At 37.0% G+C, this 14,707-nt stretch overlaps 1 protein-coding gene across 3 annotated transcripts; it reads left to right on the plus strand.

Annotated features, from left to right (window-relative positions):
* Positions 1-3,796: 3,796 nt before the first annotated feature.
* On the plus strand, positions 3,797-13,770 carry LOC109219354 (topless-related protein 4). 3 transcript variants are annotated; one of them, XM_019383790.1, is made up of 26 exons: positions 3,797-3,962; positions 4,124-4,242; positions 4,368-4,547; positions 4,653-4,766; positions 6,253-6,411; positions 6,530-6,707; positions 6,830-6,950; positions 7,143-7,258; positions 7,521-7,689; positions 7,792-7,901; positions 7,999-8,068; positions 8,575-8,648; positions 8,749-8,844; positions 8,930-9,025; positions 9,598-9,725; positions 9,812-10,046; positions 10,130-10,294; positions 10,365-10,463; positions 10,718-10,873; positions 11,298-11,408; positions 11,537-11,716; positions 11,818-11,946; positions 12,056-12,151; positions 12,484-12,672; positions 12,930-13,090; positions 13,186-13,770. In XM_019383790.1, the coding sequence occupies exons 2-26, from the start codon at positions 4,163-4,165 to the stop codon at positions 13,382-13,384; spliced, it is 3,411 nt and encodes a 1,136-aa protein (XP_019239335.1). In that variant the 5' UTR covers positions 3,797-3,962; positions 4,124-4,162; the 3' UTR covers positions 13,385-13,770. The 3 variants fall into 3 exon arrangements, with proteins under 3 accessions (XP_019239335.1, XP_019239336.1, XP_019239337.1); XM_019383791.1 differs by having other exon boundaries at positions 10,730-10,873; XM_019383792.1 differs by lacking the exon at positions 10,365-10,463 and having other exon boundaries at positions 10,730-10,873.
* The last annotated feature ends 937 nt before the right edge of the window (positions 13,771-14,707 follow it).

Raw genomic sequence — 14,707 nt, forward strand, 5'->3', positions numbered from 1 at the left:
AATTTATCCGCCATTTCCTCGAACGTTGTTATTGCCTTAGCCGGTAGCTGAGAGTACCATGTTAAGGCCCCTCCTGTCAACGTCTCGCCAAACTTCTTCAGTAGTACCGACGGTACCTGTTCTTTTGATAGGTCGTTGCCCTTCACAGCGGTGACGTAGTATATCAGATGATCCTCGGGATCTGTGGTTCCGTCATATACCCTTAAGTAGGGTGGCATCTTGAAGGTTTTTGGGGTGGAGTGAGGAGCAGCTTCTTCGGTGTATGGTTGTTCAACGAACCTTCCCACGTCGCGTTTTGGTAGCAACTTGGGAGCACCGGGGATCTTGTCGACCCTCTCCTGATGTTCCTTCATCTGACCGCGGAGCGCCTTGTTTTCATTTTCCATTTCTTCCATCTTCTTTAGGATGGCAGTTAGCGTGCCATCGTTGGTCTGTGTCTCAATGGGTCTGTTATTTACTAGTGTAGCTTCCGGTTCACCCACGGCAGCAGTGGTTCCTACCGTTGGTGTACATACGATGTTATTTTGCGGTGACCTCTCAACCAAGCCACTTAGAGTGCTTGTTAGCCATCTTTCCAGTAGCTCTTTGACCGCTGAGGGTGCTTCCGTAGCCGCAGATGTGGAAGCTCCTTTTTCGTGCAAGATCGTCAGGCCTTCGAATGGGGAAGGTGAGATCTCTGCACCTGGTGTGATGTTAGGGGTTGCATTCAAGATGCTATCGTCACTGGCCTCGTTGAGAGGGCCCAGGAGATTGGTAGTGACACCCAATATGGCTTTCGATCTTGTGCTATTTTCTGCCATTTTCTGTTTTTGTGTGGTGTAGAGAGTGGTAGTTGCTTGATCTCTAGGTGGATACTATGGTTTTGATTCTCGAAATCCCCACAGACGGCGCCAAATTGTTTGGCTCAAAAGTTAACGATATACTTTGTAAGAGATAAAACAATCAAAAATAGAAGAGGGGTAAATCGTAATCAAATATAATAAGCCTAGAGATGCAAAGATGATAATATTGTTGTAGATCTAATATTGCAAAGTGACAATGTTTACCAATAAGATATTTTCGTTAGAAGTAGAGATATAGAGAGAGAAAGCCAGAAAAATGAGAGAGTTGTATTTGATCAGATCCCCCTTTTACAATGTGGAGGTCTCCTTTATATAATAGGAGACCTTCCTCGAAAGAATCAAAAAGTTACAAAAATAGGTAACGTCTCCCTAGCGTAGACGCTGAGTTCGAAACGATGTCGCTTTTGTCCTCACTGCCGAGTCGTACCCGCTACGTTGGTTGGCGTACACTCATTGGGCATACCCGCTGGCGTAGAGATACTGAGGGTCAAATTTGACCCTATACAGTGACCATAAATAGATATTTGGCTATAAAAATCAAAAGGTAGCTATGAAATATAATTTTTTAAAAGGGTATTTATTTAAAATAAATAAGGTATCAACCTTTGCTATAGAAGGTAAAAATTCCAATTTGATATTATCCAGTAAAGTGCATTTGCTGTAACTGTTATAAAGTCATTTCAAGCGCTCAACTTTGTGTAGAAATCACATCATATGCTATATAAGCATCTCGTGCTTCATAGTCACAGTTTGAGTACAATTCAGATGTTTAATATGTCATATGCTTAATCTAAGTGTTTAGATAAAAGAAATTGAACAAGTTTAAGAGGCTATCTATGTATTTGGCTATATATATACTATATAATTGAGGTTCCTAAATAAAGAAATTCAATAAAAAGCACATACGCACACGCAGAGATAATATGAGAGGAAATATCATGTTCTTGGATAAAACTATTTAGTTTAGAGTCTAGTTAAACTATTGTTGTTAAACACGTTACGAGTAAAATGGGAAGAATAAACTATGCTTGAAATTAAGAAAAAGTCAAACTACGGATATAAATGAAACAACCCCTCAATTAAATTTTCAACGTCGAACTAGCTCGGCTTTAGCCTTTTCTAATTTTACTTTATTTTAAGTGACAACAGCCTGTATGGTATTGTAAGTTTGTCACGGGTCTGACTTATAGTTACATTAATTTTGAGTGGGACAATTTTTTTAAACTATTTAATTAGGTTTAAATACAAAGCATGCACACTTTATAAAAATGATTTTTAATTAGCAGACGGACTTGAAAGTCAAATATTTCTTTGACCGCATCTTGTATTTGTGCTAAGTTGTTATTAATATAAGGTGATTAATTAATTACATCTCTCTTTGTACAGGGTGTCATTTGTGGAGAATCGCATTGCATTAATGCAACTACTTTTATTAATTTCCCACGCTCAAATAAATGCAAACGAGAAATTGTACAAAAATAATGCATGTGGAATTAAAAAGTAGAGCTTGTGTATTCCACTTTCTTTTTTGGGGAAAATTAAATCATAAAAATAAATGGCTTTGCCGATATTCCCAATTACTATTTGGTTGTGCGTGTTGGAACTAATTTTGTCAACATCTAAGAATTTAAAGGCCTTCTTTTTTTACCCCTAGCTTTTCTAACAAAAGATAAAGTTGACAAATTTATAAAACTAAAAAAAAAATGATGATCCTGTAAAAGAAAATGAACTACTGTGTAATTGTGCTATTTCTCATATATAGCGATATAAACAGAAGTGTTTATGAAATGAACTAGAATTATTGACGAAAGAATCTAAATTTTGTTAATAGATTAAAGCAATAAGTTATCGGGTTAGTAAGCCAATTAAAGAGTAGACACATGTATATATCTATATTTTCTATATTTGTGCAAATATTTTTGTATGTTCTATTATTTTGGAAAGTTTTTGAGCTCCGACCTTTTCTTTCTTTCTTTTTCAGCTTGTGTTAGCTTGGGGGTTGAGTTTCTAATCGCGACACAAATAAAAAAAAATCTGTTATGATTTTTTTATGTTTAAAATCCAAATTCAAATTTTGTAATTAAAAGTGAACGGATCCTTATCATCTTATCAACCCGAGTGGTAAACGTCGCACTATTCAATTACTCCCTTCGGTCCAAAATAAGTAATTTTTTGGATGTTTTCACACAGATTAAGAAATTCATCTTTTAGCATTAATTAGCAATGGAATTGACCATATTAACCTTTACTATCTAACATAAACACTCCTACACATATTCCAACACTATTTACTCCAAAGATAATGAAGGAAAAAAATAATTAATTCATTCTTGGAATCTGAAAAAATTACTTATTTTGGATCACAAAAAAATAGCCAAAAAATCACTTATTTTGGACCGGAGGGAGTATCATACATTTATGCTAAAACAATTCATTTGCGGAAAAACTAGATACTCTATTTATAGCATAATAAAAAACTAATAATTGAATTGAATCAAAAAAAATAAATAATAATAATTGAAGAAAGTGGGGACCACCGTTTAATCAGATCAAATCAAATTATTAAAGCACATTCAAGAATGGTCCTTGGTCGCTGTACCCTTATTATACCTTCTCCCTTTCCCATTCAAACACGCAAAACTTACCGCTGATAAGTCATCTTACTTATCATCAACTGTTCTTTTTCAGCTTATCATTATTGGAATCCTATATCGATCTGTTATTCTACTTATCACCTTATTCAAACTATTTTAAATGATAATGACTCGTGTCCTATCACACCTTCATACTGCGACGTGGCGAGCTATAGCACTATTCAATAGTCGACGCGTTTGGTGGACCAAAATTTCTTGTGTTATCGTTTACTTCACGACTAATGCAGGCGCGTAAGGAACATTCTCGCCACACTTTCTCCATTTTCAAATAAAAAGCAGTGCGAGAGTGAAAGAAGCAGCACAAAATTAGATTAGAAAGAGAAAGAAGAGGGTAAGGAAAAAAGTAAGGAAAAAGACGGAGGCCCACCGCAAAAGCCCCAAAAAAAAACCTCACCTTCTTCTTCTTCGTCGTTGTCTGCGTCTTTCTGCAAATCCCGATCTGTACGTGTTTATTGCTGAATTCAAGGTATAAGTTGGTATTAATTTTGTTCTTTTTTGTGTGTGTGTTTGTTTAATTGTCGTTTGTATTTTTTCAATAGTGTTGGTGCATGTTTGTTCATTGGTTTTTTGATTCGACTCGATCGGTCGTGAAAACCCTAAATTGATTTGCCTATGGCGGTTATTAAGGTGGATCTAGGTACGAGGTTAGTTTGATCAGTCAACGTGATGACTTCGTTGAGCAGAGAACTGGTGTTTCTTATACTTCAGTTCTTAGATGAAGAGAAGTTCAAGGAAACAGTTCACAGGTAAAGATTGCTCCTTTTTGCTCTTTCTGTTTCTAGTTTTAATTTTGTTAATAATTCTTCTTGTTAGTAATCTTAATTTTTAAAAGGATTTTTGGTTGTTTTATGTTGTCTGTTTCTGATTAAAGGTTGGAGAAGGAGTCGGGCTTCTTCTTCAACATGAGGTACTTTGAGGATTCGGTTACTAATGGAGAGTGGGATGATGTGGAAAAGTATCTATCTGGTTTTACTAAGGTAGATGATAACCGCTACTCCATGAAAATATTTTTTGAGATCAGAAAACAGAAGTATCTTGAAGCACTCGACAGGTACTACCGGCTCTTATGGCGCCCTATTGGCCATGTTGGTTTTTAGCCATTTCGTTGTTGATTTGATTTGGGTGATTTTTTTTTAACTTCTTTTTGTTGTTGCAGGAATGATCAAGCAAAGGCTGTGGAGATTCTAGTGAAAGATCTGAAAGTATTTTCCACATTTAATGAAGATTTGTTTAAGGAAATAACACTACTCTTGACATTGCAGAATTTTAGGTATAATTTTTTTATGTTGGTGTAATTTAAGAGGGTAGTGGTTATTAAAGTGAAGAGATGCTAGCATTCATGATTTGGTGTGTTGTTTTCTTTGGTTGAGAAATTGAGAAGTACTAATTGAGCAAAATACTTTATTCAGCATGAATGCAGAATGGCTGTTTTCCCGGCAATCTGCTTTTTATATTTTTGGTATATAAATGGCTATAAGTAAGCAGGTTTGTTGTGAAGTGGACAATTTCCTTCTTGGATTTTGATCTACACGGGTACGGGCGCAGATCTAGATGTCGGATTCATCATCACCTAAATGTTATCTTAGGATTCGGGTTGTGGAAAGGTCAAAGGAGTATGAGTATAGGTGTTGAGATACGGCTATAAATGTATAGTACAACATAGATAAGTTTATATTTCCATAAATAGTTGAATTCATTGAACTAAAACTGGTTTAATTAAATTCCTATTAATACCTAGTAAGATATCTCATGTAATAGCACAATGTTCTAGTACTATGTGAATATATATATATATTCACACACGCGCACACACACATGTTTCCATTTATCTAAAAACCCAAAAAACAGAAACCAAAAAGCCATCAATCCAATACATTTTTGCCCTAGTCTCAATCAAAGCACCCAAGATAAGTTGACCAAATCCAATGTGTATCCCACACGCGCACCAAATCGTGTTGGATTGATACGTTGCTGCAAGGGGATATGAAGAATCCGTGCAACATAGATTTAGGAGATCTTGATGATCTTGCTTTGGTTTCATTTATTCGGCCCCGCTTTTATTTGCATTAAAGCCAAGAGTTGTCCCTTTGCCTTTTTGAATTTGGAAAGAGATACTTAAGAATTTAGTTATAATCTGATTGCTTCGGTGCAACTACTATCAAAGATTACACAGCTAGTTTATTTCTTGTTTCGCGGGGAGGTTTGATTTGGTACTGATTACGTCCTACTCTAGATAAAAGGTTGCTAGGTCCATTCTATTAAGTGATCTCTGTGTTGTCCGGATAAAAAGGGGCAGCCCAGTGCACTAAGCTTTTGCTATGCGTCGGGTCTAGGAGAGGGCTAGACCACATTGGGCCTTATGTAAGCACCTTACCTTGTATTTCTGTAAGAGGCTGTTTCTGCGTTGCATTTCTGCAAGAGACTCTTTCTGCGGTTTGAATTTATAACATTTGGATGGGTTGACAAAATAATTTTATTACTTGTATATATCCTGACTTTCTTGGGGCTTGCACTTTTACTTGACAAAGTTGTATAAAGAAGAAAATGATTAATTGGGAAAAGAAAAAAGACCTCCTTTCTCATAATTGTAAGGTTTCTATATTAATATGCTAGTATCTCTCTGCCTTTAGTATTGTTTACTGTGGGACAGGAAATTATCTGTTGGTGAGCAGTTGGTTATGTTCTTTTCCTTCCCGTCTATCTTTCATTGCTTATTTCGTGATAAAAAATTTATGGTGGAAAATCTTTAATGCTAGGGAGAATGAACAGCTTTCTAAGTATGGAGATACCAAATCTGCTAGGGCTATAATGCTTGTTGAGTTAAAAAAGTTGATCGAGGCAAATCCTCTTTTCCGCGACAAGCTTCAGTTTCCTAGCTTAAAGAACTCAAGGCTGCGGACATTGATAAACCAGAGGTGAGCAAGGAACACACTTATCCTTTTACACCGTGTCTCTCAACAACAGAAGAGTCTGTTTTTTCTTCTGGCCAAGTTTAAGTGTTTATCATTATTATTCCTTTCTATTGTCTTGCAGTTTAAATTGGCAGCATCAGCTATGCAAGAATCCGAAGCCCAATCCTGACATAAAAACTCTCTTTGTGGACCATGCCTGTGGGCAAGCAAATGGTGCTCGGGCTCCTTCTCCAGTTGCTAATCCCATTATTGGTGCTATGCCTAAAGTAGGTGGTTTTCCACCTATTGGCGCCCATGGAGTATGTGTTCCTTAAAACAACTACCTCCTCTCTTTCTTTCCCCTTTTTATAAATAGTATAAGCTCACTTAGAATATTTTTAAACTTCTTTTTGAAACTATTCTTGTTTCTTTGTCTCGAAAGCCCTTCCAGCCAGCACCAGCACCTATTGCTTCACTTGGAGGATGGATGGCTAATCCACCCTCTATTCCACACCAAGCTATCTCAGGAGGACCAATAGGCTTAAGCCCTCCTGTTAATGCCGGTAATTTTGGTTTTCCTACTAATGAGTGTCATTTGAGTGTTTATATCTGTTTCCTGTTGCAATATCAGTGTTAACATCTAATTTTACAGTTCTGACGATTGAAAAAAAATCTAATTTTATGGTTCTTCTTTTCCTACTGTTTTTCCCTCTGGCTAATCTGTTGACTTGTTTTGTCTGTGTTCAATACGATAGCATCCATGCTAAAGCATCCTAGGACTCCTCCTGCTAATAATCCAGCATTGGACTACCAAACTGCAGATTCTGAGCACGTGCTGAAGAGGCCAAGACCCTTTGGGATGTCAGAGGAGGTACGTAATATGCCATTTACAGTCTTTCTCTCTCCTTTGTGGGTGTGGTGGTTGGGGGGGTGGGGGTGTTGTCATTTTATTTCTTGGGTTAGTTCGTTGTTCTGCAGCTCTTGAGATACTTTTGTTGGAGACTTGGAGTAAGTGAATTGTTAACTCCTGCTATAGACTTCTCCTTTTTATACCATCTCATCTTGAAATGTCAAACTGTGCTTTAGAATGGGATATCCGGTATTCATTTCTTGGTCTAAATGGACGTCTGCAGGTCAATAATCTCCCCGTCAACATCTTCCCTGTCACATATCCTGGTCAGAGCCATGCTCATAATATGTGTTCTTCTGATGACTTACCCAAGACTGTCGTGGTGAACTTGAATCAAGGGTCTGCTGTTAAGAGCATGGATTTCCACCCTGTGCAACAAACCCTTCTTCTTGGTCAGCTTTCCATGTTACTGAATTATCTAGATACATGTTGCTTTTAACTCTAAGCATGTGATGTTTTATCTTTCTGAAGATTGCGCTTGTCTACCTTTTCAGTTGGAACAAACCTTGGCGACATTGCTATATGGGAGGTTGGTGGCAGGGAGAGGCTTGCATTTAAAAATTTCAAAGTTTGGGAGATAAGTAATTGTTCAATGAATCTTCAGGTTAGTGTATCTCTATTCTCTACTGAGTATTTGATTAAACTTTTAAGGGCCTCCTTCCAATTTAGGTAGATTTTAATTTCCTCTTTCTTACTTATAGGCTTCTTTAGCGAATGAATATACTGCTACAGTCAACCGTGTGATGTGGAGTCCTGATGGGAACCTTCTTGGTATGTAATAATCATCCTTCCTGTCATTTTGAGTGAGGATTTTTTCTTGGGTGGAGGCATTATGATAGGGCTGCTGCTATGGAGAGAGTAATTGTAGTTTGTAGAATTTTTGATGGACTGAGAGCTCATTGTTAAATTTTAAAAAACTCTCTACTATATCATTTGGTTTTCAGGTGCTAAGAGGAGATTATGATGGATTCATATTTGGTAAAATTAAGCATAGTTGTATGAAATGCTTTTAGATAAGCGAAACCATCTTGGTTTACACTAGTAGCATGGACTAGAATAGCATGGACTAGAATAGAAATTTCTAGCCACAGACACGTTGAAAAAGTGCATAAGTAGGATTCGAGTATGACAAGTTTCTTCCACTCCATAAGATTTTGTGAAAGTGAATTGGGCCACTGTTTTCTGTTTTAGTATGTGATATTACAAATGAAATTTATAAGGTCAGTGGTTTCTGTTATTTAATCATGCTATTTTCTTGATTCTCAATGTTGATCCAGGTGTTGCGTATTCTAAGCACATAGTTCATCTATACTCCTACCACGGTGGTGATGATTTGAGGAACCACCTTGAGGTTTGTGTTGACCTTAAGATTTCAGTTATATTAAGCTTTATTTGTCTGAGATCTTGTCACCATCTTATAAGCAACAATCACCTGATTTTTTTTTCTCTAGATTGATGCCCATGTTGGCAATGTTAATGATCTGGCTTTCTCTCATCCAAATAAACAATTATGCATCATAACTTGTGGAGATGACAAGGCTATCAGGGTATGCATTGTTGTTAGTTGTCAGTCTTCTAAAGCTGAATTTAAATTATCAAAGGGTCTCATTTTGGAGTCTTTGGTGTACACAGGTGTGGGATGCTGCCACTGGATCTAAGCAATATACTTTTGAGGGCCATGAGGCGCCTGTCTATTCTGTGTGTCCTCACTATAAGGAAAACATTCAGGTACCATCTAATATGTGCATCCATAGAATCAGAATGATGAGATATGTATGGATTGTTGGTTGCAGTTCATTTTAATGGAAGATTTTTAAGATTTTTGTGGACGACGGAAGAGTGTGAAATTGATAGGGGAACATCCTATGCAAGTTTATCTCCCTCCCCCAAAAAAATGTGGACAACCATTGCAAGAGAAAATGTAATGTCAACAAATGTTTCTATTTTTGCTAACATACGCTTTTGGGCATCGCTGTTTACCTTTTGTGGCCACTGCATATTTTTAAACTTGCATTAATCAACTCTGAATTATTAGGATGTGTTTTTTATTCTAATCTTGTCTTTCTGCTTACTGTTTAGGCATCTTTGTAATTATCTCTTGACAGCATTTATTAGACATAAAACTTTGTGTAGCTTCAACTATCTGATATGCTATGTTGCTAGGCATGTTCGCAGAAGGACAAGGAACTTTTGTGTATTTTCCTAATGAGTTTTGTTTTGAGAGAGTTCCTTCGATTTTATCTATCCTACTCACCAGATCTTTTTTCTATCTCATCAAAGTCTTCTTTTTTTTGTGTTAGTTCATTTTTGCAACTGCGGTTGATGGGAAGATCAAGGCTTGGTTGTATGACAACATGGGATCCAGGGTTGATTATGATGCTCCAGGCCACTCATGTACTACAATGGCTTACAGTGCTGATGGAGCAAGGTAGGAATCTAGTTAGTGGCCTTTGCTCTTGGTAATGGTGATAGGTTAAAGTGCCTAAGTATATTTTCTTTTTCCAAAAACTGTAGGCTCTTTTCTTGTGGCACCAGTAAAGATGGTGAATCATACCTTGTGGAGTGGAATGAAAGTGAAGGTGCTGTTAAACGTACTTATATTGGTCTTGGGAAGAGATCTGTCGGGGTGGTGCAGTTTGATACAACAAAAAACAGATTCTTGGCTGCTGGTGATGAGTTTGTAATCAAATTCTGGGACATGGATAATACAAACCTCTTAACAAGCATAGATGCTGAGGGCGGATTACCAGTATGTAGTTAAACTGTTATTACTACTTTGAAGGTTATTGCGTAAAATGTCGCACTTTTAAAAAAATGCAAATTCACCTTTAGGCATCTCCATGCATCCGGTTTAGTAAAGAAGGGACACTTTTGGCCGTATCAACCAGTGAGAATGGTGTTAAAATACTGGCAAATGCTGATGGTGTTCGCCTGATCCGTGCTATTGAAAGCCGTGCTCTTGATCCCTCCAGAGTTCCTCCTGGCGCTGTTGCGAAGGTATATTTGTTTGGTGGCATCAGTATTAGTTTAAGACTATTATTTCATTTTATATTTTAACTCTTGGCAGGCACCCATGATTAGCACATATGGTGCTTCTAGTTCAACTGCTGGAACTAGTATGAGTATTGCAGATAGAACTGCACCAGTGAACGCCGTTGTTCAGCTGGTAGGTTTTTCTACTTAGCTTATGCGGTTGAAAGAGTCGGTTTCAAAGCTGCCGGGTTTTCACTGAATAACATTCTTTACTTATTTTAAATTAAATGATATCAGCTCTTATTTTGTTGATGTTTGCATGTGCAAGATATGTATGTTCATTCTAATTAAATGGTATCAGCTCTTGTTATGTTTCTGTTTCCATGTGCAAGATATTGTATGTTCATCAATCTGAACTCTTTGAATATTTTCTTGACTATGTCTAAGACTACCTTTCAGAATGGAGATAATCGCAGCCTGCAAGATGCCAAGCCCAGGGTTTCTGATGAGCTGGAGAAATCCAAAATTTGGAAACTGACTGAAATTAGTGAACCTGCTCAAGTTCGTTCCTCGAGGCTTCCAGATAGTCTACTGTCCGTGAGAGTAAGCATATGGTTCCTTTCTGTTGCTTATTTGTTTTATTTCTTCTGCTTGGGGGTGAGGTGTCTAGGAGTTCACTGTTAGCTAGTTGTTCCCGAACAAGTTTTTGTCCGGTCAATTTATTTTACTGGAAAGAAAAAATAGGTAACTACACTGGTTTTGTAAATTAGGTTTCATAACTACTCCAGTGTTGTCAAAGGCGTGCTTTGAAATTGGTCTTGGACTACATATACATATTTTTACTTTTTCTTCAGTTGCGCCTTTTTTCATTAAAGCCCATGCTGTATTTGCGCTTTGCGCTTAAAGCCCCAACAGGTCTTAGAGCTTTTTTGCGCTTTTCGCCTTTGATCTACTATCAAGTTTATATTTCAGATATCTAAACTAACTAGACGTATTCTGGATATACTTTTTTATTTGCTATATTCAGATTATTAGATTAATGTATACAAATTCTGGAGCTGCAATTCTGGCTTTGGCATACAATGCTGTACACAAACTCTGGAAATGGCCACGTAATGAGAGGAATGTTACGGGAAAGGTACTGAGGGCTTTTAGTTTGAGGTTCTTTTTCTCTTCCCATATTCCATATTCAGTTATCTTTTTTTTCCCCTTTACCTTGATCGTTAATGTTTCTTTCTGAAGACCTTTCGCAATACATCTCTCCAGGCATCTACTGCTGTCCCGCCTCAATTATGGCAACCTTCCAGTGGAATTCTGATGACAAATGATATAAGCGAGACAAACCCCGAAGAAGCTGTTCCATGCTTTGCACTGTCCAAGAATGACTCGTATGTTATGTCAGCATCTGGTGGAAAAATTTCCTTGTTTAACATGATGACCTTCAAGGTATTCATAAACCAATGTTCCTGGCTTGGTTGTATAGCTTGTGTATCGGTGTGATTGGCGGTGATTAATATTAGGGTTAACATGCACTTAATGCCTTGCAGACAATGACAACTTTCATGCCCCCTCCACCTGCAGCAACTTTTCTTGCCTTTCATCCACAGGATAATAACATTATTGCTATCGGAATGGAGGACTCTTCGATACAAATCTACAATGTTCGCGTTGATGAGGTCCTGAAATAAATTAAGACTAAATATCATACAGATATCTGATGTGTGCATAATGTGATGAATTACTTTTTGCTTTATGTGACAATTTAGTTCTATGTGATATCTACAGGTGAAAAGCAAACTTAAAGGTCATCAGAAGAGAGTAACTGGCTTGGCCTTCTCTAGTGTTTTGAATGTTCTGGTATCATCCGGAGCTGATGCTCAGGTAAATCCCGAGTTCTACTTAGAAATTCTGCAGGACCCAGATTTTACTGTTGGGACTTTAGGGACTTGAGTGATGCTTTTGTGATTGGCGCTTAAGAAAGTTCAGTGGGTGATAAGAGTGTAGAATTTCTCATAAAAATAAAGAAGCTTTCTACCTTGTCATTCTTATTATCCGTCTATGGTGGAAAAGTTAAAACACAGCAGCTTCCTTCCAAAATTGTTTCTCTTGGTTTCTCCAGAATATTTCCATCCTGTAATATATTCGAGTGCGACATCTGTAGTGTGGCATGAATGTCTCTTTTTAACTGTGTTTCTTACCTTTACATTCTTCAGCTTTGTGTTTGGAGCATGGATGGCTGGGAAAAGAAAGCCAGCAAGTTTTTGCAGATTCCCTCTGGTAGAGCAATAAATCCTCTTGCTCAGACACGTGTTCAGTTCCATCAAGATCAGACGCACTTGTTGGTTGTTCATGAAACGCAAATAGCTATATATGAGGCATCAAAGCTTGAATGCGTGAAGCAGGTTTGTAAGGCATACATCTGGTTCACGTATTGCTTTGCTCTTGGTGGGTTACGATAATGTTATGTCCTATTTTATTGGGCAAACATTATATTGTTGCATGGTGGGAGATAGTTCTATGGTTTTTCAGATAAATAGACTGATCAAATCACGCAAACTTGGAATTATCATCAAAATTATTGCTGTTAGTCATTGTATATTTGTCTGATCTGATCAACTCAAGAAAGGAGGTTGAACTCATTCAAAGTCTTTCCTTGCAGTGGGTTTCACCAAATGTTGCAATTACTGATGCGACGTACTCGTGTGATAGCCAGTCAATTTATGCAAGTTTTGATGATGGAAGTGTGAGTATTTTTACTGCTGCAGCACTCAAACTGAGGTGTCGGGTGAATCCTGCTGCCTATTTGCCTTCTAACCCAAGGTATGAATCATATCAGGGACAACAGACTAAAACTTGGGTTTAGTTTCACATTCTCTCATGTTTGTCCTGTAGTTGTCTGATGATTTTCTTGACAGCTCCAGAGTGTATCCACTAGTCATTGCTGCTCATCCATCTGAAGCAAACCAGTGCGCAGTAGGACTTACTGATGGCGGAGTGTATGTGCTTGAGCCTCTGGAGTCGGAAGGTAAATGGGGTACGCCGCCTCCAAATGAAAATGGTGTTGCCGCTGGCATAAGCTCTGCTGCCACTGGTCTTGATCAAGCATCAAGGTAGTTGTCTAAAGGGCCTCTCTGATGCAACTTTTTAATTTGCCCATCAAGTGCCCTTGTACTATATTTTCTACGGAGCTGTAGATTTTCAGATCTAGGATACATCTCTGACACCAGTGATGAGAAGATGGGTGGTGTCTCCAGTTGGAAGCTGAGACAGTACGGAAATCAGTATTCATTTATAGAAGGGTTCAAGGAAAGTCAACATGTTGATATTCATAGGTAAAGGAATAGGGAATCAGTTCAACCTCTGAGAAATTTTGCCTGTAAGTTGTTTCTGTTCTAGAACTAAAACTATGGCAGTGTAATTATCAACAGCTCCAGAAAGTCAGTCACCTATCGGCATTATCAAGCGTAACATTTCAACAAGGAACTAAATCAAGTTAAAAAGCGCATTTTCCCCCGAATGATTTTATAAGTACATAATTTGTAAAAGGAAGTAGGAGTATAAATTAAGAAAGAAAGTAGTAGTACTGTATAAAAGTTATAGGAGTGTTAATTTAAGGGGAAAACATAACAGTAGCCCTATGTAAAAGGAGTATAAACGGTATAGCGATTTCGATTTTTGAAATAATTTAAACGTTCAAATTAGGGAAAAGAATCATTTTAAATGCATTAGTTATACAGTAGTACTATATTTCACTTATTTACGATTTCCTTGTAAAATTTACCAACTAGATTATCTAAAAGGAAATAGCTTCTCAACCGAGGCAAGTCCTTCATTTACATTAAAGATCAGCCTACTTTTTGCTTTGAAGTTTTCTTTCTGTTTTTTTAGTAACTAGTATCTATGAACGTGAGCTGCACGTTAATAATGACAGGTGATGATTTAAATATTTATTTATATAAAGGAACAATAAAATTTAATTAATGAGAGAAATTTTATGTATAATAATACAACAATCATCTAAATGCCGAAAAATACTATTACATTAGCATAATACATGAATTTAAAATAAAAGGACGTCATCAAAATTTATCCAAATGATCAATTTTATTATGTTAGTTAGATAATTATATATTATAGTTTAAAAGTATTTAATGTGATGGTATCTTAACGACCACTTCTTTGTGGACAATATTTTTTTTTGTTTGTTTCAGCCTAATGCGTTGATTGTTCTGCCTTAACCATAACTCTTATTATCGATCTTTATATNCATAAGCTATTCGACGTATCTAAGTTTTTCAGTAGCTTGACGGACACATTTTTTCCCCATAATTAACCTATATACAATGGAAGATCAAGTTTAACTTAGTCTACTATATATACGGTGACACTAACATATGTAAGAAATAATAAACTTGGCAACAAATATGTATGGTAGAA

The sequence above is a fragment of the Nicotiana attenuata genome, unplaced genomic scaffold, assembly GCF_001879085.1.
Source record: "Nicotiana attenuata strain UT unplaced genomic scaffold, NIATTr2, whole genome shotgun sequence".
Taxonomy (NCBI): Eukaryota; Viridiplantae; Streptophyta; class Magnoliopsida; order Solanales; family Solanaceae; genus Nicotiana; species Nicotiana attenuata.